The following is a 25,471-nucleotide window of genomic DNA, read 5'->3' as shown; positions in this document are numbered from 1 at the left end:
TAGATGAGAGAGGTGGCAGTCATAGAGCTTTGTAAAAAGGGGAAACAAATTATTGGTAGTGTGAAAGAAGAGGTTTTGAAGAATCCTGCAGTTGCAGCAGTACAGAGAAAGTTCCCTGAAAACTAGAGGAGGTTCTCAGAATTACCATAGGGCCCTGCAGTTACTCTTCCAAGCTGCAAGCTTGATCTATGTGTTCTCTGCATGTTTTTTATCTTGAGGCACAAAAGGAGAGAGCAGATGGCTGCCTGTAGCTTCTAGAATGTGTACTTCTATCTGCATAATACACAACTGAAAGAATAAATCACTATTTTAGGTCTTTCCCGTTTCTCGGCAGCAGTTGTTTGACCTGCCTCCTACCCTCTAGAACCTTTATCTTTTTGCCTCTGTTATAATCAGCTTTGCTTGTTCTCCCATGTCACTCTTTTCTTTATTTTAGAGAAACTAATTTCTTGATGTTACCTAATGATATACAGTAAAAAATTTTTTGTTCTTATTTTGTTTCCATGCTTTGTTCATAGAACTGATATACAACTAATTCCAAGTGATGAGAGGAAAATGTTTTTTTTTCTTCTTACTATTTTATATTGTCAATACCTGTGTGTTAATGGATTGATTTTTTTGCTTTCTTTTGAGGAACAATTTTGCTCAGTAGGTAAAATCTCAGAGTAAAATCTTGCATTGAAATGGGGAGTTTCCTCACAGTTCTAAATGAAGTCAAAGCACAGGATATGTGTAATGTGTGTGGTCTGTGAGAGGAGTATATACTTTTCTGGGATATATCAGATATAGAAATAATTCTAAAAAATAACAATTTTTTTTAAAGACTTGTTCTTTTCATTAATAATTTGGTAATATATTCCTACTGCAATTCTATTTGATACTTTGTCTTCAGACCAAAAAGTAAAATGTTTTGAGGGGTTATTTTGCTGTCTGAATTCAAACATCTGTTATATAGGATAATTGAATCATGGACACAGGTAGTAGATATGAAATCTGATGACTGATAAGGGTGGTTGGGAGCACACTCTAAACAGTCAGGGAAGCCTCTGCAGAAGTTAGCCCAGTCCTGGACAGAGATGTGTCAGTCTTGGTTGTGCTTTAAAAAAAAACACTGGTGCAACGTCAGAGAGGACAATCTTACAAAAGCTTCTTAATATGATTTTTATGTTACTGTATTTTGGGTTAGATTTTTTTAAAATCTAAAACTTGTACGTACTCCAATTATTTATTTTTTTTCCTGTTAAAATATAATTTTCTAAATAAATCCTTCATGTTTATAGTAGTTAAATTAAGCAATCCATTGTTGAAATTTCAGTTTTGTAGTTTATACTGTATTTTTAAATGCAGGTGATTGGAAAACAAGTGGAAGAAATTAAAGTTTTCTGTTACTCACAAATGTCTCTTCAGAACTTCAAAAAAGGAATTATCAATGTTAAAAAAAAACTTCAATAAAATTGCAAGGAAAAATGGCTTCGCTCCACAGTGCTTCTGAAGTTTTACATGCATGTATATTTTAATTTCATTTTGAAAACTGAACAAAGATTCAAATATTTAGGTATCAGGACTCTTTGACCTCAGTCTGCCCCAGCATCAGAATTCTGATTCTTTAAGAGTTTCTTTACAAAAGGATTTTTTTCTTTTGCCAATGCAAGAGAGAAACGGATATTGAAAATAAAATTCTGAGCAAAGATGCTGCAGCTTCACATTTCTCACCTGCTTTTGTATATTTTTCAATAATTACTCACTTACACTTCATATTTCTGGAAAGCTCCATATCTTGTTTGTTACATAGAGTAATATAAGTTTCTTACTTATATTACTTCATTACTTACATTCTTACTTCAGTGTTTTCAGAAATATCAAAGGTGCGCATGAAGTTAAGTTTTTCTAGGTCATAGATCTTTGCAAATAGTTGCTACTGTTTCAGAAAAGCATATATACTGGAAGTCTTGTTCAAGGTTCACTGTTTTAAGCATTGTTTGGTCTAGGGACCACAGCTTAAGTTCTAGTATGATGAGGATTAGAGTGTTAGAGAGGGTAAGATAGCATTGTTTCTCACAGTATTAGGAATATATTCCTGTATTTCACATGCATTTGTGTTGCAGAAAATAAACAGTGACTTCAATTTTATTTGTTTGTTTGTTTATAGAAAATGGAATAATCAAATCAGATAAGGTATTTGAAGTAATGCTGGCTACAGATCGTTGCCACTATGCAAAATACAACCCTTATATGGATTCTCCACAGTCTATAGGTAAGAGCATCCTATAAAAATAATTGAGATTGTTCTAATTTGTATAACTGTGACTGCCTTTGTCATATCCATGTTAAGAACAGGAACATTGTAAAAAATTTGTAAGTGTGTTTAGTTCTTTATCAGTATATTCGGTGCTTTTTAACTAAGTTTTTTATAGAATGCAGTTGGCAAACTTGGATGCATCAAGTAGATGGATGCCCTTTAGTCAATATTAATACATATGAATATGTATTATTTTAACTACAGCAATTTGTGGTGGTGCAGCTGATGTTTAAATACTTAAACATTTCTATCTAGTTTACGTCAGAAACCAGTCTCTCTACAAATTATTCCGTTAAAATAAATGCCAAGTTCCTCAAACTTTTATATGAGATTTTTTAATATGAAAATAGACTTTAAATGGGAAGACTTGCTGATAGGACAGTTATTTCCTGTCCAGATCCCAGTTTTATTGTTCCAAGGCAGGAAAATTAATTAAGCAAATATGGGTTTTTTGATGGTAAGAACTCTGAATTGTAATGGGATTTTAGTATTTTTTATAAGAATATTCAAAAATATTTTAAGGTACATACTCAAAAGCTTATATATCTCCACAGAACCAAATGAGTGAGTGTTCTTCCATGTTTTCTCATAGGCGTGTGCTGTTTGCAAAATAGAAAATGTTGGTGTCTTCAGAAGTTCTGTGGTCCCCACCACATGAAACTCAAACTAAAAAAATCTGTATTTTTACATAGGGACTGAATGAGAAAGGCATTATGTTATTCTGTGGAGACATTATTTTCTGACTTCGACACACTTGATCAAGCTAAGTCAATATAGTGACAAAACGGAGATTGTAACTGAGATAGAGGGTAGAACCCTTTTTTCCTGTCCAGAGCTGACATGGCATGGCATTCAGATGATGTCCCTTAATTCATTTATGAAATAAGAGTGTCTATATAACCATTGTGTGTATGTGTGTAGTGCCCTGAATGAGGGTGATAATTAAGATATTGCGTTTTACAGTCAAGGTAATAAAGGTTGCTGTTCTTCCTTTCTCTTGTTTTACAGGTTTCCAGGCAACAATCAGTGCTCCACATATGGTAAAGCTTTAAACTTCTCTAATTAGTATAGGTGATTTTATAAACATCTAAATGATTCTGAAATAAAATATTCATCCTAGCAAATTTAATGTACAGTTGATTGCACTGATGCTGATGTGAACTCCTTGGTGGGAGAACACAGAGAAGATTGAGGCAACTTTTGCTTGGAGATGCATGGTGATAGGATGAAGAGAAGAGGACAAAAGAATGGAGCGTGGGAAATTCTGATTAGTTTCTAGGGTGGAAAAAAATCACATTGAGAGTGATTAAGCACTGGAATAAGTTTTGCAGATTGTGAAAATTCTCTTCTTTGATAAACAAAGAAGCTGACTGTACATGGCCCTAAGCAACAGAATTTAAATTGCCCTTGTGTTGGATAGAGGGTTGGACCACAGATCATTTCTAACCTAAATTACTCTGACTCTAATTTTTGAAGATATAAGAATTCAAGAGTCTATAACAGTGGTTTCTATGGTAGTGGTTTGAGACCAAGGCATTCATTACCAAGTGCTAAGAGGGGATTTCAATACGTAGGACTAGCACAGACATAATTGTTCTGCGTTTCTTTTTTTTTGAGATGCAAGCTAAATAAAAGCAGGTATTTTTGTCCTGGAAATGTTCGGAAAGTGTCAAAACATAGTAAAAGTTGTTGCTTTTGACTGAAAACTACCAAGCTGGATTAGAATTTACCTAGTTATCAATATAAAGAAAAAAATCACGATTTTCTTAAAGAAATGTTAATGATTTTTTCTAGGAAAGACAGAGAAAGTGCTGTGACTGAGAGAGAACATAACTGTTAATTATGTTTTCAAAATTTTGGTTCACCTAAGTCATAAATTCTGAATTATTCTAGTAGTATATGAAGTGTTAAAGAAGAAGGTAGTGGATCCTCTAAGCGAATGTTAATAATAAATGTTCTAATTATTTCTGTTTTCTGGGCGTGATGGATTGAGCCACAAGAGTATGGTAATGGCTCTCTCTGAAACATTAAAGAATTAGTTGTTGTTTTAGTGTGCAACCTAAGCTCAGTTTGTGTACCGGTCCATGTAGGAAAGCAAAACTTGTGATGTGTCTGTTGACTACTGCATTTGATATGAGCCTGGCTATCTGTCCTTGTAAAAGACAACTTCTTTTTCCTGCTTATTGCTTCAATAAGTGTGCAGATAATACAACAGGTAGTTTTAATGGACACTTTCCTTGATGCTTCAGAGCTGCCTTCCTCCTAGTTAGCTGCCATCCCAGCTTATTCCAATGTATTTAGCATGATGACAAGCGAAATTCTTTATGGGCTGTATACTGCTTGAACAGTAAAAGTGACCAAATCTGAAGAGAATAAAACTGATTTATTGTGTCTCTCCCAATAAATATAAATCTAGTGTGTGCTATAAACTTGAATGATCAGATGAGTTTATATATTAAAAAATAAAAAAAAATCTATGCACTCCCCCATTTACTGAAGTCAGTGAAATAACAATAATTACATCATGTAGTTAACTCCCCTGCCACTGTTTTTGTAGGAGAAAATAATTCTGAAATTTCTTACACAATCCTCAGTAGATTGCCGAAAGTCACTGAAGAAATGAACATACATTGGGTAAAGTAGACACTTAATATATTTTGAAATTTTTTGTCTTCTTCTCTTAGCATGCATATGCTCTTGAACTTCTGTCTGAGCAGTTACATGAAGGAGCCAAAGCACTTGATGTAGGATCTGGAAGTGGAATCCTTACAGCATGCTTTTCACGAATGGTGAGATATTTAGTTTAATCACTTAACCATTAGAACTGCTTGAACTACAGGACAGCTCTCTATTAAAGGGGGAAAAAATGCATCCTTCGTACAGTGGATTGATGTAGATTATACAGAAAATAATTTACTCTCCTGAGTGTCTTTAGTACCCATTTCTTACCCTAGCTGATGTTAGATTGTTGAATCCAGTAAATCGTGTGGTGGTGAAGAAACTGCCTAGAGGGAAAGGTTTTTCTTGATTATGTTTTAGTAGTTGCTTTATAGCTTGAAGGAAGGAGGTGTTTGTCTTGTCCAGCCCAATTTGTACATTATCTTGTGTGGCTATGAATGTTTTCATTGTTATCAATTGTCACGTCTTCATGCTATGATGAGAGCTTAATGAGACATAGAAGAATCGTATTTCTACAGGAAAATACATTGTATGTATATAAATTGTCTTTGAATTTAACTTCTTTTTTTTTCAAGTTACTATATTGCATGAGCATCACTATAAGTAGCCAATTAATCTTTTCTAAGTTATATATTAATTCTTTTTATATTTGGCCAAGTAACTTAATCTATGGGTTGTTCAAACTGTATGTAAGGAGTTCGCTGTGATTTCATCCTCTCCTACATCAGGAAAAAAAGATTAGTTTATGATGTCTATAACTGCAGTACTGTTAGACTAATTTATGGAATGGAATATAATCAGTTCTTTCTTCCAAATTCCAGGATGTTATCGTTTCTTTATAACTAGCAGACACCTTCATTGAATTACCAACTAGGTTTTTTTTTTCCTGTCTTTCTGAGAAGTTAATTTGGGATATGGTGATGCATATGATAATTTCTCATATGGGGATTTTTACTACTTGGTTTTCTGTTTTCAAGCACTGATCTGTTGAGTCTGTGATCACTTCTGGTTTTCTGCATTAAGAATTAGATAAGGATATTTAGGACTGGGCAATGCGCTAGGAAAAGTATTTTTTTTTTAAGTGCTAGCTGCAAAATTAAAAAAATGTATAGTTGAAATAAGTTAACTGAACTGCAGTTTAGAGGAAATCTTAAATGTCACTTATTCAACTTTCTACCTATTATTTTATTATTTTAACTTTGTAGTCAGTAGTGAAGTGGTAGTAGCATGAATGGGAACTCCAATCCTACAAGCATTAAAATGTTTGTCAGTTACGTGTATTTCTCACTAAGCAGTTATGAATGCATAGGAATAGCTGTTTTTTATAAGACATGGTAAGATGTGGTTCTGCACTTTTTTCTTTAAAACAACTGTGTAAGAAAAGCTGAAAACATCTGCAGAGGTGTCAGAATTATACGAAAAGGAACTATCTTTTCAGTTTTCCTGAGGTTAATCACTCAATCTTTTTATTGCCATATGAATGTCATGTTCCTCTTCTGATTCCTCCTTGGTGGTATGCTGTGGAAAGCCTTACAGACATGTTTTGTAAAACATTGGATAAATGCTTTTGTCCTGTTCGATAGCAGTAATACTGTGTAATATAGATTTTGTTTCATCCACTTGAATGAGTGTAGATAGGGCAAGATGTACTGCTCTGACATTCTTTCTCTGTAAAGTTCTTTCCATCAGTTAACAAGAGTTTGAAAGAAGTATATTATGGGGAGCGATGGCAAAGTGTTTTGCTATCAACATTCAGTTGGGAGTGTGCTTACTGTGTCGTGTGGATATTGCTTCTCAGTCTATTTGATCTGGAATGAATAGCTTGCATTTCAGGCACCTGAGTGCACATTGATGTCATGAGAGCTGTAGTCTGATGATGATCTCATTTGTGATACTTCTGGGAAAGCTTTATGTTTACTTAGACTGGTAAAGCATCTTTAAGTTTTTCATTTGGGTTTTCATGTTAAACTGCTGTGATAAACTTAGCCATGTAGTATACAAACTTAAATACATTTATTTGTTTAATGAAATTAATTTGGTTGCTAGCAAATTGAATTAATTGTAATTTTTATCCTGTAAGTACTAGAATTATAAAAAGAGTGGGGTATATTTTTATTCCAAACAGACCATGGAGATCCCCAAAACTGTGCCATTTTGCTCTTGTTTCTGCTGTGCACACTTCAAAGTGCCAGGATAATAGACAGAGGTAATTGATGAGGACTCAAAAACAGCGTAACAGACTGTGACATGCAGCAGGCAGTTCTCTTACTTTATATCAGACTGTTTCATGCTATGACCATTTTGCTAAATATTAATTTCTGTGACATTATCCTTTGTGGGACGACACTGGGTCTTTTGCCAGCTTCTGGTACAGCTGACTACCAGACATTCCTCCAAATAGCAATGTGTGGTTGTCATAGTGTAAACTTACCATGTGCCTTGCTCTGTTTCAAAGGCTAAGCTGGTGGTCTTTCACCTGAAAAAAGAAGAGATAACACTGCTCTTTTGGTGTTTTCAATATCGGACCGGTCCATAATAAACAGAAAGATATCTGCGTGATATCGATTCCCAGATAATTTTCCATGTCTCAGCGATGTTAAAATGTAAGATACAGAAACATAACCAATGCGTTCAAATGTGTCAAAAGACAAAGTTATATGACAACATGTGTCATGCTCTGCCATTGTGTTCTTTGAGCTGGATCCTGTTAAAAATGGTCAGATTTTAAGATTTAGATTCTTTCTCTTCTCTCCAAAGTTTGAATAATTTTTCTGGAATAAGGACACAGAAGAAATACCTGTAATGGAGAAGTTTTTGGTTTTAGGTGTTTTTTCCCCTCAGAATACACAGATCTTTTGTGTCCTTCTGTGAGTTATAAGCTCTCAAAAGGTCCACTCTTCTTGTGGAAGAGGGCTGCAAATTTGAATGTAGATTCAGGAATGCAGGGATAGGTGGGAGGTAGTTTGTTCTTGACTGTTAATTGCTGCATTGTTTTGGGTTTTTTTTCTGGAAGAATAGGACACTTGAGATAAAATAGAATACATCCTTTACTATTTTTGTTGAAGTAAGATCTTTTCTAGGAAAACCTTAATCCTTCGTAAGTTTTTTCAGCATGAAAGGAGATTGTTCTAGTCCTTGTCCTTGAAGCTGTTGCTATCTATTGCAGGTAATACAAACACTCATGACCAAATTACTTAAAATTCAGAGAAGAAATCTCCACTAATAGTATAACTTAACTGAATCACATCTCAAAAGGAGATAACAAGCACTTATATGACTGTACTGACAAACTTCAATTACCAGTTGCTTCTAGCAGTCAGGATGTGTCATTCCAAGTGATAGTTTTAATAACATGAAGAAAATATACTACCACTTCACTGGTTCTGTTTTTATTTTAGGGAAATGGTTTCAGGAGTTAGAAATACTTACTCTATAAATGAATCAAAACTAGCAGAAACTATTAAACTGTATATTTTTATTCCAGGTTGGTCCCAAAGGACAAGTTGTAGGAATTGATCATATCAAAGAACTAGTAGATGACTCAATAAATAATGTCAAAAAAGATGATCCTACGTTGCTGTCTTCAGGAAGAGTGAAACTGATTGGTGAGCATCAGACTGATATACTTATTAATTAAACTGATATTCTTTCCAGCAGCTGGTTGAAAATGACTGGAATTGGATGTTGTTAAAAATTCTAATGTAGGAAGTTAAACCAAAGAAAGAAGAACCAAGTGAAAATTTTAAAATCCAAGTCATCTTTAGGACTTTGAAAAATACCATCTTCACACAGTTTTGAGAATATGACTTATCATAATCTTAATGAATTTGTAATCATTCTATTAGAGAACCTTAACAGCAAAGTGTTTTCCAGTGAAAATACTCTACGTGCTGAAGTTCTGTCAGGTTAAATTTGCTACTTAAAGTTTGGTTTGAATGCACAACTTTTCTTGAGTAAATGTACTGTCATCTAAATTTAAGCATTTTAACGAAGCCTTTATAATTCTGATACAGTAATTAAGAGAGCTGCATAAGTCAAATGGAAAAAGTGCTAGATTGGCAGTAGAGTTACTGAGAGGAAATAATGAAGGACAGTGAATTTGGGTTGGTTTTTTGTGGTTTTTTTTTTTTTTTTACAAGATACAAAGGTGGCAGGAAGAAAATATTCCCTTTATATCATTCCATTTGTTAAGTTTAAAAAAGAAGTTGAAGACCTGGATTATTTTGAGGCTTCTTACAAGAGTTCTTGGAAGAATTATTATCGTATGATGTTTGGCTCTTATCTTAATTACCATTTTGATTCTTGCTGTTTTTTGTAAATGAGGGCGTTTTGTAAATCTTTTTAAAATAAGCCAATCAACACATGTACTTGCACACATATATAAAATGTGAGAACACTTTTCCAAGCAAGTTCAAGGCATAAGAAGTTATGCTGAAACTGTTTGGGCTGTAGAGGGGAAATGGGGGTATAATTTCCATGTTACTATAGAAGAGCAATTTGGACTTACGCCTCTGGTTATACCTTAAACAAACTCTCATGCTCTTGGGAGTCTAGAATTCTAAGTAAACATCATAATCTATATTATGTTTGACTGCGTTGCAGGATGATTTGAGGTTTCTGAATAGTTTTGTTGTGAGGCATGTTTAAAAAAAGTACAGTACATTGGGGAAAAAAAAGTACAGGTGAGCAAGTAGTGCTTTTATGAATGAGGTGGAGTAAGAATAATATTTCGGTGGTGCTGGGTTCCTGGAAGCCCTTTGATGTGCTTCTAGAATCTAGACAGCTGTTTTTTAAAACAGAAACCCTAAACACCCTCCTCCCCAATACACAATCAAAAAAAAAAAAACCTGAAAACCCAGTGTTGATGGGGACTATATGACTTCAGACTAGGTTAGTCAGTTGCTGGCTTTTGACAAGTATGCTTCAGACGTTCTCCATTTCTTTGTCACACCTCAGATATGCCATAACTGCATTTCAGAAGCATCAACATTATTTTAGATTGTCTCAGTAATAGAACTGCCCTGAAAACTTGGGTATATGTATACTTGCCCTAAGTCTATATTAGTTTGTAGGGTTTGGGTTTTGTTTTGTTTTTTTTCTTTAAATCAGGAATGGTGCCTTTGAGGTGAATATCTCAACTGCTTCCACTTACCAGACCTTGTCTGACATAAATACTCCTGGAGAGCACAAACTTTGATTCCTTTTATATGAAACTAGGCTGGATTATGTGCTCTGAGAAGCAACCAAATATGTTTGATAATGGAAATTAAGTTGTTAAGACTAGAGTTAGACCAGGGTGATAATTCTGAAACACATATTTTGTGTGGACATCAGATTCTCAGCAAAAACTGTTTTGCTGCACAGATGTGCTTCTATTGTACTGCACTATTTGCTGATGCAGACAGCCAGACGGGATGAGGGTATTCTACCCACAGTGAAGCAGTTCTATTCTGTGCTTCGTGCTGTAACTCTGTGTGAAACAGGTCTGCGTGGAGATACTGAAGGCTTGAGTATCATGATAAGCAGATCAGGTCTAGGTTCAAAAACAAGCTACAAAATCATTTTATATTAGAGTACTAATAATTCCCTCCCTTCATCAGCACCCATCACCATGATTACTTCATTAAAAGGCTGCATGTAACTGGAGATCTCTGTAGAATGGAGGATGTTATTTGAGATGTAAGCACAACGTGAAATTTGGGCTGCTGTTTCCCCTTGGGCATTGAAAAATGTAATAATTACCAAGTTGAATGGATGTTGGCTTACCTTTTTTTTTTCCAGTCTTCTGGATATCTAAAAGCGAGTTCCCGTTGTGTGTGGATGTATACCTGACTGCTGTAGCCAAGAGAATTTTTGTCAGTGTTGAAAGGGAAGAGCCCGGCTGTGCTTGATGCATATAAAGGAACATGATTTTTTTTTTTTGTAGTGTGTGGGGAGTGTGAAGATGGTAGGTTTGATTTGGAGTATCGATTCTATGAGCAAAGGTTTTAGATGGTATGGGTCTTTTTTACCACTGTCAGTGAAGTGATAGGATGTGCAAACTTCTCTGAACAGTGCACAAGGTGCTTTTAATTCTAGGAATGCATGCATTCTTCTTCGAAGACAACTTAGCAGTTTCTTTCACAGCTCTTTCTTCAGTTTAGCAATCTGTTCTTTTGTTAGCAGTACAGGAGATCACTGCTTCTAGTGCCTACTGCTGCATCTTAGAGAATGAGTGTTTGTATCCCCATGTAACTAACATCATTCAAAGCAGTATCTGTGTGTTTGCGCTAAAGAAGTCTTTCTCCATTGCCTTCTCTGATAGAACAGCAGCTTGATACAGTAATACATCAGCACTACCTCTTTAGAGGAGGTGTACAGTGCTACTAAGCAAATATAAACTATGTACTTGGCTGCATTGAAGTGGTTGTTCCCGTAAAAACCACTTTGGCAGAGTCAGAGAGATTAAGCCTTGGATATACATATATATATACTGGAACTTCAATTTTCATTGCTGGCAATAGTAATAAAAGCTGACTTAGCGGAATTGATGATTGCTAGGCATGAGTTCTCTTGAAGCATTGGTAGATCTTCCTTGGCAGCTTCTTCCTGTGGCCCTTGGTTGGAATTGATGGTATGAGAAAATAAGTCTCTGAGCTTTAAGGGGCTTCTCAGAACTGAGGAAACATGCTCTCTTCTTACAGTACTTAAGCTTTGGGTAGAAGGTCTTTGCAGGTTCTTGTTTCCAGACTTAATATGAAAGGTGGCAAACTCCCCAATTTTAGTTGTTTCAAGGAGCTGCACAGATCTGCCTGTACATTCTTGGATATGTAAGGGTGTTGTTAGTGTCCAGGTGGCCCTCCCTGTCACTGAGATCAAAATGAAACCTGCTGTGAACATGATGTATTTTTCCTATCTTGTGATTTGTTGGAATACAAAAAGTTGACAAATTTTCAGCCTTTGCCAGGGGCTTAGAACTTCTTTGGACTCATTCAGCCTTTTAATTAACTTGTGATAATAGTGGTTGCACTGAAGTTTGAAGCTCAAAGTGAGGACAGGAAGCCTCAAACAACTACTTGTGCTGAGTAGAGGACCATTTTCCTTAGACTCCTTCCTTTTTTGTCTTAATTGATTACTGGGACTTCTGCACTCACTATTTCTAAATAACTCCAGAGAGCACTTGCCTAATGTACTCTGAATTTTCCTGTAAATACTGTGGATACCACATTCACATCTTCTTCTTTCAAAACTTAGCTTGGGGTCTAGTTTGCTATGTTTCAGTGGCTTAAGAAACCCAGTCTGTTTCCCTTTCATCCTGAATAACTGGGATGATACTACACATCTGTGGTAAGATCCTTCTTCGTGAATTCTCCACCAAAACCAACGCTGCAATGGTAGCCATCTGAATAAATTATGCCTAAGATTTTCCAAGCAGCTGTCTGGAGTTTTAGGCACAAGTCTGACCAGGCTATCCATGTTAGTCCAGTAGTTGTCTGCAGGAAAGATAGTGACACCCATCTGCTGGCAGATGGTTATTCATGGGCATTAGTGTGGTACTGCATTAAAGTATGAATGTAAGTGTCGACTTCCATTCCACCCAGGAGTGCAGTTACAGGTGTGTAGTCTGTGTGAATACTTGCTTTTCCTCACCTTTGGAGTCTTCTGATAGGTGCTTCTGAGACTTAATGTTTTAGACTTACAGTTGGCATTATATTTAGGAATGGTGTTCATGAAGGCAACATGAAGCAAAACGTGTTCTAAGAGGGTAAATGACAGGAAAATTCACCTGCATTGGAATCACAGGGCACATAAATACCTAGGTATCTTTTCTGGGTAGACCTGGTGTCTCAAGAACTTCCATTTTAAATCCATGCTTTCTAATTTCATGTGCTTCAGTACTATTTTGTATCTTTTATAAGTGTGTGTATGTATATATGAGGGTGGGGTTTTTTGCATCTATTTTACAATTGTGTTAATACATTTAAACTGACTTCATTTTATTACTGCTCAGCAGAATTTTAGTTGAAATCTGAGCATAGCCTTTTATCTGCCTATATATATATATCAGATCAGCTGTTTTCTCCACTCCTTTTGAAAATTTTTTTTTTTTTTTAAAAAAAGTGTTTTCTTGCAGTGGGAGATGGAAGGCTGGGATATGCAGAAGAAGCTCCCTATGATGCGATTCACGTAGGAGCTGCAGCACCAATTGTGCCCCAAGCAGTAAGCCTCTATATTTTATGTGTGACACACAATTATGTAAAATACCTTGTAGACTTGCACTGCTGGGAATTTCAGTGGGTAGGGTGGTATTACTGTACGGTCTCGGGTTTTTGTTCCTGTTATTATTTGGCTTCCTGTTGTTTTTCCAAAGCTGAATGTTCTGATAACTCTTCTCGAAATAAATAAATGTATTTTAAAATTACTTGTGCAACCCTCTATTACAACAATGAACTGGAACATTTTAACAAATTAATTTGGTTTTATCAAACATTGAATTACAAAATGTAAGTATTTATTTCCCAAGTTCTAAGGGGCTAAGCCTATTTGAAAAGTGATATACTCATCTGGAAATACAGAGAATGCCATATGTTTGTAGCTTTCAGAAGTGGGTACAGGGCAGTTCTTAGTTGAGAAGCTGCAGAGTCACTAGAGACTTCAGAATGCACATACATAAAGTCCATTCTTGCAGACATGATTTTTCTCCTTTTTCCTTTTATCACATGAATGTGATTTTGATTTGCTAGATACCCATTAAACTTTTTTTTTTAAAAACTGAATTTTAATGAGGAATAGTTAAGGACTGGAGGTTTGAGGTGCTATAGACAAGTTAGACATTTCCAAATATTGGCTGTCGTGGGGAGGTATTTTGGTTTCTGTTTTTTTTAATTTTGTTTTAAAATTACTTTGGAGAGGAGGGTGTATGTTCCCAGCAAAGTGCAGACATGAGAATTAAAAAGGTAATTTAAAGCTTATTAATCTCTGTTAGTAGCAGAAGTTATATATGTTTTTTTTCATGGGATCTGGAAAGTACTGGATTTTCCTCGAGACTGCTGTGGTTATGAATGCAAAAAAAAAATAACCAAAAAAAACTTAAGTATTTCTCTTGCATAGTCTTTTACTTATCAATTATCTTACTCATTTTTATATATTTTAGAGTAGTTTTCTAAAATTATAGAATCATAGAATCACCAGATTGGAAAAGACCTCTTGGATCGTCGAGTCCAACCATTCCTAGCTGTTCTGTTCACAGAATGAAAGAGGAGCTGTTGGGTAGTGAGTTTATTATAGACAACCTAAAACTATTCCAGGAACATAAATTTTAAAAAAAGTCGCAAATTTCATGTCTTATTCTGCAGACTTCAAGGGTGGTCAGAAATGTTAGACAGTCAGTCTGTATTGATTCATGATAAGTATCAAGATGTTAAACCTGATGATTTTATAGTATATTCAGTCTTTCTAAAATAAGTTGATTTACGTATTGTTCCTCTCTTCTGTAGAAACCAAAACTGCAACCAACCCAGTTAATCCAATTACTATTTTATCTGCTTTTGGAATTGTTTGAAATTATTGTGAATATTTCTGTAATACCAATTGTACCGTGTTGTTGTAATACTCTCATTTTCAATACATATTTTATTTTTTCCTAATAGAAGTAGTTATCTATGGCATAGATAACTAGATGATAACTAGTTGATTAATATCTTTGCCACAATTTATTTATCTAACGTAACAAACTTTGGATCCAGCTTCTCTGAAGTGGCTGGTTATATTCTAATTTCTGTGTTGTGTTCTAGCTTATAGATCAGTTAAAACCTGGCGGAAGATTGATATTACCAGTTGGTCCTGCAGGAGGAAACCAGATGCTCGAACAGTATGACAAACTAGAAGATGGCAGTGTCAAAATGAAGCCTCTGATGGGAGTGATATATGTGCCTTTAACAGATAAAGAGAAGCAGTGGTCCAGGTGGAAGTGATTTTCTGTTCCACTTACTTCTTCCACAAACACGCAAGGTGAAAGGGTGTGAATTTTAAGCAGATAGACTGCAAGGCCTGCCTTTGCTGCTGTCATTGCTTTCTGCTCCTCCATACCATGAAAAGTGACTCAATCTGCATCACTACATCATCAGAATGAGGTTATGCTGAGTTTGAGTTAATTAAAAAGCTGAAGAAAAATATTGCATGGGTTGCACTTTGTCTCTTTTGAACATGTTTTCTTTAGTCTTCAGCGTGTTGAAGTTACTTATTTGTTGTTTTGAACACAGAATTTTCTAAATTTAAACTTCCCTTCTAATAAACTTGTTATAGCCAGCTTGGCCAGTAATTAGGGTAATGTATAAAATACTACTTAAGAATAAATATTGTTTTGTCCTTAAGTTAGTGGTAATTTGGCATGCTTTTTTTTAATGTCACAACTGAAGAAAAATGTTTGTAGAATACTTTGTGGGAAATACAGATAATCTTGTAAGCACTTGTCCCTCAGTGTCCAAGTAGCAGAAAGTGGCAAAGGTAATCCCTTTTTCCCTAAAATATAAATGTAGTTTAGTGTTCAGAAAATTTCCTCAGACATGTTATTAAAAGCCTGTTATCTGCCTCTGATGGGGACAGATAACAGAGCCAACACAGCAAACTCTAAAGGCCTTTCTAGAGGTAGTAAACCTTCCAGTTTGCTGAACTGAATGACAAATAACATAGACATAACACAGCTGTCAGCTTAAACCATGCTAGGCATTAGAATGAACAAAGCAGCAGTCTTGTTTTGTTTCCTGGCAGAAAATGCTTGTGAATGTATTTTCTGAGTTGATGAAGTCCGCAGATGTGTATTGAGTTCTGGAAACAACTTTTGAGCTTTAACTCCTAAATTTAGATTTTTGGTATTTTTTTTCCTCCTTCAGATCTTCTGGAGTATAGCTTGCAATTTGGATGCATGAGTTTAAGTTATCAAAATGTCCATTAAGGGTACAAATAAAGCAATTCTCATTACTGCTGCTTACTGAAAACTTGGTTTAGTGTTTCTTGGATTACAGTATAGCCACCATGTGCAAATTAATCCTAGAAAACTTTAATGAGTTACTGCTTAGATCAAAGCTTGTGAAGCATGCTCACTATTCAACTATTTTGTATTTGTTACGCAAATTAATACTTTGCTCTCAAATATTGCCAGTATTCTCAGAGCATAGTACTGGTTTCCTACTCCTTGTAGGGCTTTGGAAGTCCTGCTTTGTAGTTGGTTTCCTCCTCTGGTAAACGTGGTGGGCTTTATTCAGGTTTGGAGTCCATGCTCTGCTTACCCCAGAAAAGAGAAGTCTTCTTCTTAAGCCTTCCTAATTCTATAGAGGTTTTATAGATTTTTCTGCATTTCCACTTGATGTGATTTTAGTAGCAGTTGTGAATTTTTTTAATAGCAGCAATGTGTTCTCATGAATAGTGTTTATTGAAGGATTTCTGGAATGATAGTGGTTATTGTTTGCTGCTGATGAAGGTAGCGTAATGTATTAAGCACCACAGTTCTCAGGTCTTTGCATCTCCTCTGTGTAGTTTTGTACTCAGTTTTCTCTGCTAGCTCATCTACTGCCAGCAGTGGATGTCCACCTGTGTGATTATGCTGGTAGGAATGTTTATCCTTCCACATAAAATTTCTGAATTATTAATTATTTTATTTTTCTTACTTATAACTAAGGAGGAGAGAAGGCCTCTTGTGCCATGCAGTTGAGAACACAGCTTACTGGCTACCTTATTGGCAGTTCTTATGTAAAATAGTATCTCTCTGCTTTTTACTTCACTGAGAGTTCACTTGCTACTTATAGGGAGAGACAACTTAAAAGAGGATAGCAGTGTAAGGAATGTTTAGCAGCGAGGCTCAGTTGTAATCATGGATTTTATTTCCAAACAGGTAGCTGTTTTAAAAAGTTAAGAAATTACATTTTTAACTTACAATATTGCATTAGTAGAAATTATTTATAATTGTGATGCTAAATGCATATTTGCTGATAAAATACAAAATTATAATGTGACTATATCTGTTCTGAGCAAAAAAACGCAGTGACTAGACTGGGGCTATTACTGTATCCCACTTATCTGTACATACAACATGGTGTTTACATCAGAAAACACCCTTCTGGAAAATATTTACTGGGAAATACTTTAATATGTTTCTACTTAGAAACTCTTATTCAGTGTTTCAAATGCCCTTGACAAGCTAGTGTCTAATTTAGATTGAAATTAGGAGGAATTGTTTGCCCTGAAATCCTTCGGCTATGCAGACTAATGGTTATGGTTCAAGTTTTTATTTTACTTTGGCAAAAAGAATCTCTGCACAAAATATCTTAGGTTAAATTTAAAATTTATGCATTATTCAAAAATGCATGTGATGTAGCTTACATAATAGGTTGCAGAGAAAATTCTTTTTCTTTGTCATTTCAACCTACTTTCTCAGTTTGATGGTTGATCATAGCAAATAATAAACACTTTATAATAGCACCTTTCCAGATTAAAATGCTTTAAGTCCAAATATTGCATCTAGTTATCTTTAGAATTACAAAGGGAGAAATAAGTGGCTGCTTATTTAAGAGCCTGAGTAGATACTGAAAATCAGAGTGTAGCCGAATATGAATACTGATACTGTATTCCTAATTAGGACAGCAGTGTCAGTAATGACAGCATATTTTTCATAGATGAATGATGTATCAAAAATGTGAAAGTCAAATGCTGTCTAGTGACAAGAAATTTGAAGTGGATCAGAAAGAGTGAGTTACAGATTTTAGATAAATTTATAAATCCGTGTTCAAATATTTAATTTGAATGCCCTCTACTAATAGGTGGAGACAGATAGCAAAACTTCATGACTTACCTGTATACCAACCTTCTGTCATTTATTATTCTTGATAAGATTTGTGAGGTTCTTATTTCCATAATGAACTTGGACATTTACCTGAAATGCCACCTGTTAGATTTTTCTGAGAATGTTTCTTAGTTTCCTGTTGGATACTCTCAATGGGAATTGTTGAATATTCCTGTATGTTTTCCCTAGTAGTAAGTGAAAATTTTTCAGACGTTCTTAGATTTGTTATTAGAATAGTAATTTTGAAGCTCATCACTTCTGAAATTTGCTTTAACTTGAATTTATAAAGTTGCTTTGCCTCAACTGACAATGCTAGATTAGTGATTCCCTAGCTAGAATTCCGAAGGAAGGAACTAGTAAGTATAGAATCATAGAATGGTTTGGGTTGGAAGGGACCTTAAAGATTGTCTAGTTCCAGCGGCCCCATCCAACCTGGCCTTGAACACTTCCACGGAGTGGGCATCCAAAACTTCCCCATGGCAACCTATTTCTGTACCTCACCACCTTCATTGTAAAGAATTTCTTCCTAATGTCGAATCTAAATCTTCTCCCTTCCAATTTAAAGCCCCTTGTCCTATCACTACATGCCCTTGTAAAAAGTCCCTCTCCAGCTTTCTTGTGGGCCCTCTTCAGGTATTGGAAGGCTGCTATAAGGCCTCCCCAGAACCTTCTATAGGCTGAACAACCCCAACTCTCTCAGCCTGTCCTCATAGCAGAGGTTCTCCAGCCCTCTGATCATCGTGGCCCTCCTCTGGATCCATTCCAACAGTTCCATATCCTTATGTTGGAGATTCCAGAACTGGACCACTGTACACCAGGTGGTGTCTCACAAGAGCAGAGTAGAGTGGCAGAATCATCTCCCTTTATCTACTGGCTACATTTCTTTTGATGCAGCATAGGATATGGTTGGCCTTCTGGGCTGTGAGTGCACATTGCTGACTCACGTTGAGCTTCTTATCAATCAGCACCCCCTTCTTCTCAGGGTGGCTCTCAAGCAGTCATCCCTCATCCTGTATTAAAACTGAGGACTGCCCTGACCCAGGTGTAGGACCTTGTGCTTGGCCTCGTTGAATCTCATGAGGTTCCTCTCATGCCTGTCCAGGTCCCTCTAGATGACATCCCGTCCTTCTTGTGTGACAGCTGCACCACTCAGCTTGGTGTCATCTGCAAACTTGCTGAGGGTATAGGAATGTATATATGAAGGTGGAGGGAAGTTACGTGTGTTGTGTAAGAATCACAGCAAATAGTCATGACCAGAAAAAGGGAGAAAAATACAAATTCATTGGTACATCTTTCCTATGGCTCTAGAGGACAACAGAATATTTTTAACAAGGAAATAGCAGTCATCTTTTGAGTCTCCTTCTTAAACTCTTGTAGCAGGACAGATCATTTACCACGGGGAGGATAGGCTGGTATCCTGTTTTCTAACCAGTTGTTCAAACCTGGTGGATTTCACAGCTTGGCAGCTTCTGATCTGTGCAACTGCAGTTCAGATCAACTGATACTGTTTTGCAATGTGTATTTAAGTCAGCGAGCTGTTCACATTAGGTGGAAAGCCAAGAAGTGTTACTGACCTAACAACCTAAGACTTCTGCAACTTTCTAATACATGTATAATCCAACAGTGCGCATACAACAGTAGAAAATAAATGCTGCATAATTTTAACACGTATATCATTAATTTTTTTTTGGCTGGCATGCTGTTGTTAGATTAATGATTAATGAAGAGTGAGTGAAGAAATCCCTTGAGGAAAGCTGATTCCATTAATACAGTAAATGTTGTAATAAACAAAATATTAAAATCTTTATTTTCAAAGTGACATCTAGGATATACTTACAGGAACATTATTTGGCTAGGCATAGCTTAAAGTAATACAAAACACAGACAATTAAAACATTGACATGTCAGTGTCACTTATTTGAATTCAAGGTACAAATACCATTTTGTAAAAGAAAAACCACCTCCATACTTCAGTACTTTAAGGGCGATAGCAACGTTATGCAAAAACCTTGCCAATATCTGTGGCTGGGCAAAATGATAATTTCTAATAGTTTCAAAGTAAGTACAGAATTCTTTCTAGGCTTACAATTTCTTGAAGATCTAGCTTGGTCTTGAAGGATTAAGAATTATTTGTCAAAGTGAAAGGCTGGGTTTTTACAAGGCAATGAGAGTAAATGGTAGGAATCAGGATGAAAATCACATCAGCAATGAGGCATATGAGACCAAACCAGCAATAGCATTTGTCATTACTTGCACGTGCTTTTAGAAGTTGTGAGCATTAACTGATGATACAGCTCCTGGAAGCATTAAGGGTGAATGAATTACTTGTCCTTAATTCACCAGCTCTGCATTTTAAACTGAGTATCAGATGTTCATTTATTTTTATCTGTTTAAAGTAAGCAAATACCAGTTCTTTGAAACAGGCAAATATGGAGAACTTCCAAATCTTTAGCTATAAACAGATTTTTCTTTACCCGTACCAAGATGTATTATTCTCCCTTCTTTTTTCTGCTTTCCGTAATTACTGCAACACTCTGAAGCTGTATGATTAGTACCTTGCTAATAGAAGGCAGTGCAAAGTATGCAAATATTTATCACTAACAAATCACAAGTTTTGCATCCCAGCTGCATTAGATAGAAAACTAGTCTTTTAAGCACTAGTTGCAACAGCCTTTTCAGTTGCTTTTAGAATGTTTTTCATGCTGTCATTCCATGCTATGTGATTACTGAAGGATAGTGCCTTTGCAACTGTAAAGCTTTTGCTTGTGTGCATGTAGCACTATATTTTGTGGGTTAGTTTGCATGATAGCTGGAAATATTATTGCTTATTGAGCCAGCAATCACATTAGTGACTTTTTTTTAATTCAGACAGTGTTTGCTTTGGCTAATGAGGGTGATGCACCTACTAAAAGAAAAATTGCAGCAAACTCTTTGTGGGGTTATAGATCATTTGTGACTTTGGCAAGAGGGGAAGCAAACACTTCTGTTAGAGTTTTCCAGCATTCATTATGGCACAGTGCAAAGCTTTCAGATTTGATAGACGTTTTGCACTAAAGTTAATGCTTTAGAAATATTCAAACAAATCACTAATATATGATAATTTCACTGTTGGAATATGGGTTCTATGGGTTTCCTGTTTCAATGTGTACTAAATTTCCTGCGGGAACAAAAGCCTGCATTTTCTAGATGCCTTGTAGTGATTTAGAGAGACTTCTTGGTGCATCCTTTCTCCTTCCTAAATCTCCTTTTAACACACACGCACAAACCCCAACCCTTCCATAACTTAGTCCTGATTTAGCATAGTTCCTTCAGGAGCTAATTGAGCTCTTCTGCAAAATAAATAAAATAGGTAGTACAAACTGCATGGCATTGATGTGGGGTTGTTTTCCTACCTTTCTTGAGAGACTGCAGTTGAATCTAAACTTGCCTTTTTGGCAGCTACAGAGAATGCTTTTTGCCAATACTCTGTGTAGTAAGTTGGCTCAGTTTCTTGCCAGCATGTAGCAAACAAAGTCTGGATGACAGGTAGCTGTGGATAACTTGTGTTTGATGCGGGGGATGTTCATTTGCTTTAGATGTTCCATTAAATATAAAATAGAGGGACCCATATTTGATGATGCACTGCATAAAGTATGAGATGATATGGCATTGCTGTTGCCTTTCGTTTGATGTTGTTTTCTTTTCTTAAATGCTTGAAGAGATTTCAGAGGTTTTGCTGATGTGCTTGAGCACTTAAATGTAATCTGATTCAGTATAAAGACTTTTCAGATATGATTTCCAAGGGGAGGAGAAGCATAACTGCATGTGTTTTCTTTCTACAGGGATGAATTGTAAAAGCTACATCATCTTGACCCAAACATAGTGTTACAGTGGACTGCTCATCTCCAGTTCTAAAAGCTTTTTGAAAACCAACAGCATTGCAGCTTGTTTTGGACTTCGTTATACTATTGTTATCAGCATGGAAAAGCGTGGTGTTTGTTTTATTTTTTTAGATGCTCAAGGCAAATCCGGTAAAGAAATGGTGGAAAGTTTTATGTGGGCACTGTTTTATTTAACATGCCTTTATTTTACTTTCATCTGTTCAAAGTGAATCTCTGCAAAACTGCAGATGAAGACCTATAGCTTGTGAACTCTGATTTTGATGGGGGTACTTGAACACTCACTTCTCTTGGCTCCTGTGTCCCTTGGTAAAACTGCTTCTGTGCACCTTATGACACTGTGTAGGTAATACCAGGTTTTCTGTGTTCCAATGTCTGCTAGATGCTACTAAAAGGAGATGAACTTCTTTTTTAAGCTTTTGACATGATGTCATAGACTAGCATGTAGTAGATACAATCAGCTGCTTAATCACCTTAAAACCAGGCATTTGTATATATTAGACTTCAAGACATCAGAGGTGGGTGGCTGCTCTTATCAAACATTGCTGTTCAAGTTAGGTATAACAGACATGGTTTTCCCTTTCCTTCTAAAATTAATTAATGGAGTCGTGAAATTCTCTTCTGGTTTATAGCTCACTACTGATGTGATGCACATTGATTTAACTCCATAAATATGATGCAAGCTGTGTCCCAATCACTGAACAGCTTATGCAATGCTGCTTTGCCAAATAAAGTTAAAAGCAAAAAGGGAGTTGTACGCTTGTGATTAGGAAGGGTATGCAGTAGACTACTGAGATATGGATCGATAGATTCCGTATTAAAAAAGTAATCCAGTTTGCTTCCAAAAGTTGCTTTTGGCAAAGCCATTTGCTGTGCTAACATGCTCATTTTTCTAGCTATGGGCACCCAGGAAAAATTCTGGCTTTTTAGAAAGTGAAGTCTTAATTGCTATACAGGGAAAACATGATACATGTAGAAGGAATAGCAAATCCTGGACTCCTAAGTACAGATAGAGATGCAATTGTTCAATTTACATGATGTAGAAGTGTAGTTGGAAGGCTATAAACCCTTTTTTTCCTGCCCCAAGTTTTCTGGCTTGGTACTGTAAAATGCCAACAGCAAATTGCAAAGCAGTACAGTAAGGTGAGCTGCTTTGGGAGAAGGGGGAAGTATGTCTGGAGTCTTCTTGCTCAGATTTGAGCAACCAGGAATTAAAGTAAAGGACATGTTATCTTTATTTTCTCTTTTTTAATAGTAAAAAAGGGTTATAGAATAAAATAACTTGTATAAATCAACACCTAGAGATCACTGAAAAAAGATCTTTAACTTTTTGTGGTGGAACAGCAATAATTTTATCATAGGATTAATCTCTGAAAGCATGAAGGTTAAAATTCAAAATTCTCTGAGTATGAACGGGGAACACTTTAAATAACCTTCCTTTTGAAGGTCATCCCTATCCTATTCCTGTGCAAAAGATATGTATCAATTTATTTAGATGTTTGGAAGTTAATGTACCACCTCCTGATCTGACTGCAGCCTGGGAGCACATGCACAAAGATTAATCTTATAAAGGAATTGATGTAGCCTGTATTCTAGAGAATACAATTCAGAAAAACCCACTTGCGTCTGACAAATTTGTACTAACCCACAATCAACTGTGAATCTAGTTCTTGGTGTTGAAGTGAAATATCTTAAATGATGCATGCTAATGTTCAACCTTTTGGTTACTGTATCATTCAGTTTGAGTTCAGCTTTAGTTACATCTTCTCACTAAGTTAATTAGTTAAATGAAAGATATGAGCTCAACTGTATCCAAATTCTTGTCTCTGGACACAGTGTAATAAGCTAGCATAACTTGGAAGAGGTGATAAAGCTGAGACCTGGCAACAACTTTTATGGGAAGAGCCACTTCAGGAGGTGTAAGACTTCAGGGACCAAGGCTGTTGGGATTAGTGCACCCATTCCACTGAAGGGGTTGGTGATAGTCAAGGTACTCAGACAGAAAGGAGTATCCAGGAGTAGCATTTGGAAAATGGAAACCCCTCCATGATGGAGCAATGGTTCTGAAGTAAGAACTTCTTGGAGAAGAGGACAAGTTGAAATGCAGAAGACTTGAAGAGCCTGAATAAATGCTGTGTGAACTGTCTGAAGTGCTACTTTGCCAAATAAAACAAATTGAGAGGAAGCTGTATCGAGGCGTCTGTTTGGTTTTGTCATTTGGCTTTTTTGTTGTTGGTGATCTTCACAGAACATCACATATCCAAAAAGAAAGCAAGCCTGTATGTAAGTACTGGTTTACTAAATGACCAGAACTGTATCTGTTTTCACTTAATGTATTGCAGCATATTGCAACAGTTACCAAGCTTGGTAATACCATATGGAATATAAGTATGGAGTTTTACTTAGCTGTTTGGAATTTCCTTTAGTTCACACCTATGTGTTCCGGGCAACAGGCTATGTACGCAGTGTGTGAATTCTGCCTGCTGCCTGTGGGTGAATCCAGCTAGCTAGGAGTATATGATCTGCCACTTGCCAGAATTAAGGTTTATTGTTCCGTAGGAGGTGCAGTGATGTTTCACTAGATTTTTAGGATTACCTCTAAGTGAGAACAAGTTGGCTGAACTAGTGACAATCACTTCTCTGGTTGTTTCCAGGGATCAGACAGTAGAAGACCTCCAGAGTTTGAGCAGAGGAACCAAAAGCCCACACATGTATCTTGAAAACCCACAAACAGCTGTGGATGCTCTGTAGAGAAGAGCAGTTCGGTGTGCATTATGGATGCTTTTTGTTTATGTAGCAGGAATTACCTGATTTTTTTTCTTACTATTTCTATTCAAACTTGCCTACTTACTTGAGGGCATAGAGACCATAACATGGCTTTTTCTTTTTGAGGGGAACCAGTGCACAGGAGGTGTGCACCAGCACTGCTGGTCAAAGCCGCCTGCTTGGTGCCTGAAGTGTTTTGTAGTCAGTGAGTTCAAAATGAGCAATGACGCCTGGAGCATTTGTGGGGATGTGTGGCTTTGTGTGGTAGGCTCTGGAGCATCCAGCTGGCAGCAGTTCTCTCCACGTGTGCAGTGTTTTTGTGACAGGATGACCAGCTCCAGGGTTTTCTAGTGTGGAAGGACTCTGGAATTAACTGTCAGCACAAAGAGGTAAACTAACATACCCATAGGAAAACTAATCCTGTTGTTCCTGCCGGGAAGAGGGATGTTAACTCATTCTTACAACAGCAGTGCTTTTTTTCATTTTACTTATTAACATGCCCTGGGAGGTGCTGCATTTGATTTAAATGCTGTTCACATAAAGGGGATAGGATTGCATTTCTTCCTGGATTTTGACATGATGGAAAGGGCGATTAATGCAAACCAAGCTCGTTATTTGTATCTCTGGTTCCATTTAGCTGATTTTTGAGGTGGAACACATGATGCAGTTAGAAAGATCAAGAAATATCTTTATGGAACCCTTGGTTTTTGTCCCAAACCATGTGGAAGAGGTATTCTGCTGAAGTGAACGAGCACTGGTCATGGCTCAGCAAAAAGGCAGGTGATGAGGTCACGCAAGCACATTGTGCAGAACAAAACAACGAAAGACAAACAAAAAAACATGGAGTGGTGGAACAAAGTGCCCCCCAGGAGGCAGCATGTGCGCAGGGGGATGCCAGAGATTATGAGGGCTTAAATTGCTCTTTTGCATTTCAGGACATCTGGAGTTCACACACCAGGAAGTGTAAATTAGAGGTTAAATGCTGTGGTATACAATAGATGGATTCAAGCATGGGGTTTAAGTTGGTTTTGT

At 36.4% G+C, this 25,471-nt stretch overlaps 1 protein-coding gene across 4 annotated transcripts in view; it reads left to right on the top strand.

Annotated features, from left to right (window-relative positions):
• The window catches only part of PCMT1 (protein-L-isoaspartate (D-aspartate) O-methyltransferase), a 35,659-nt gene extending 12,103 nt beyond the window's left edge, over window positions 1–23,556 (top strand). For 2 of the 4 annotated variants that reach the window (XM_054062578.1, XM_054062580.1), the window contains 7 exons: window positions 2,150–2,254; window positions 3,308–3,339; window positions 4,984–5,088; window positions 8,463–8,583; window positions 13,092–13,177; window positions 14,752–14,921; window positions 21,617–23,556. In XM_054062578.1, the coding sequence (XP_053918553.1) occupies window positions 2,150–2,254; window positions 3,308–3,339; window positions 4,984–5,088; window positions 8,463–8,583; window positions 13,092–13,177; window positions 14,752–14,921; window positions 21,617–21,629 (632 nt within the window). In that variant the 3' untranslated portion in view covers window positions 21,630–23,556. Of the gene's footprint in view, window positions 1–2,149; window positions 2,255–3,307; window positions 3,340–4,983; window positions 5,089–8,462; window positions 8,584–13,091; window positions 13,178–14,751; window positions 15,091–21,616 lie in introns of all 4 variants that reach the window. The other 2 variants (XR_008449122.1, XM_054062579.1) reach the window with 2 other exon arrangements.
• The last annotated feature ends 1,915 nt before the right edge of the window (window positions 23,557–25,471 follow it).

Source organism: Cuculus canorus, chromosome 3 (genome assembly GCF_017976375.1).
Source record: "Cuculus canorus isolate bCucCan1 chromosome 3, bCucCan1.pri, whole genome shotgun sequence".
NCBI lineage: Eukaryota > Metazoa > Chordata > Aves > Cuculiformes > Cuculidae > Cuculus > Cuculus canorus.
This window is presented reverse-complemented; position numbering and strand designations above follow the sequence as displayed.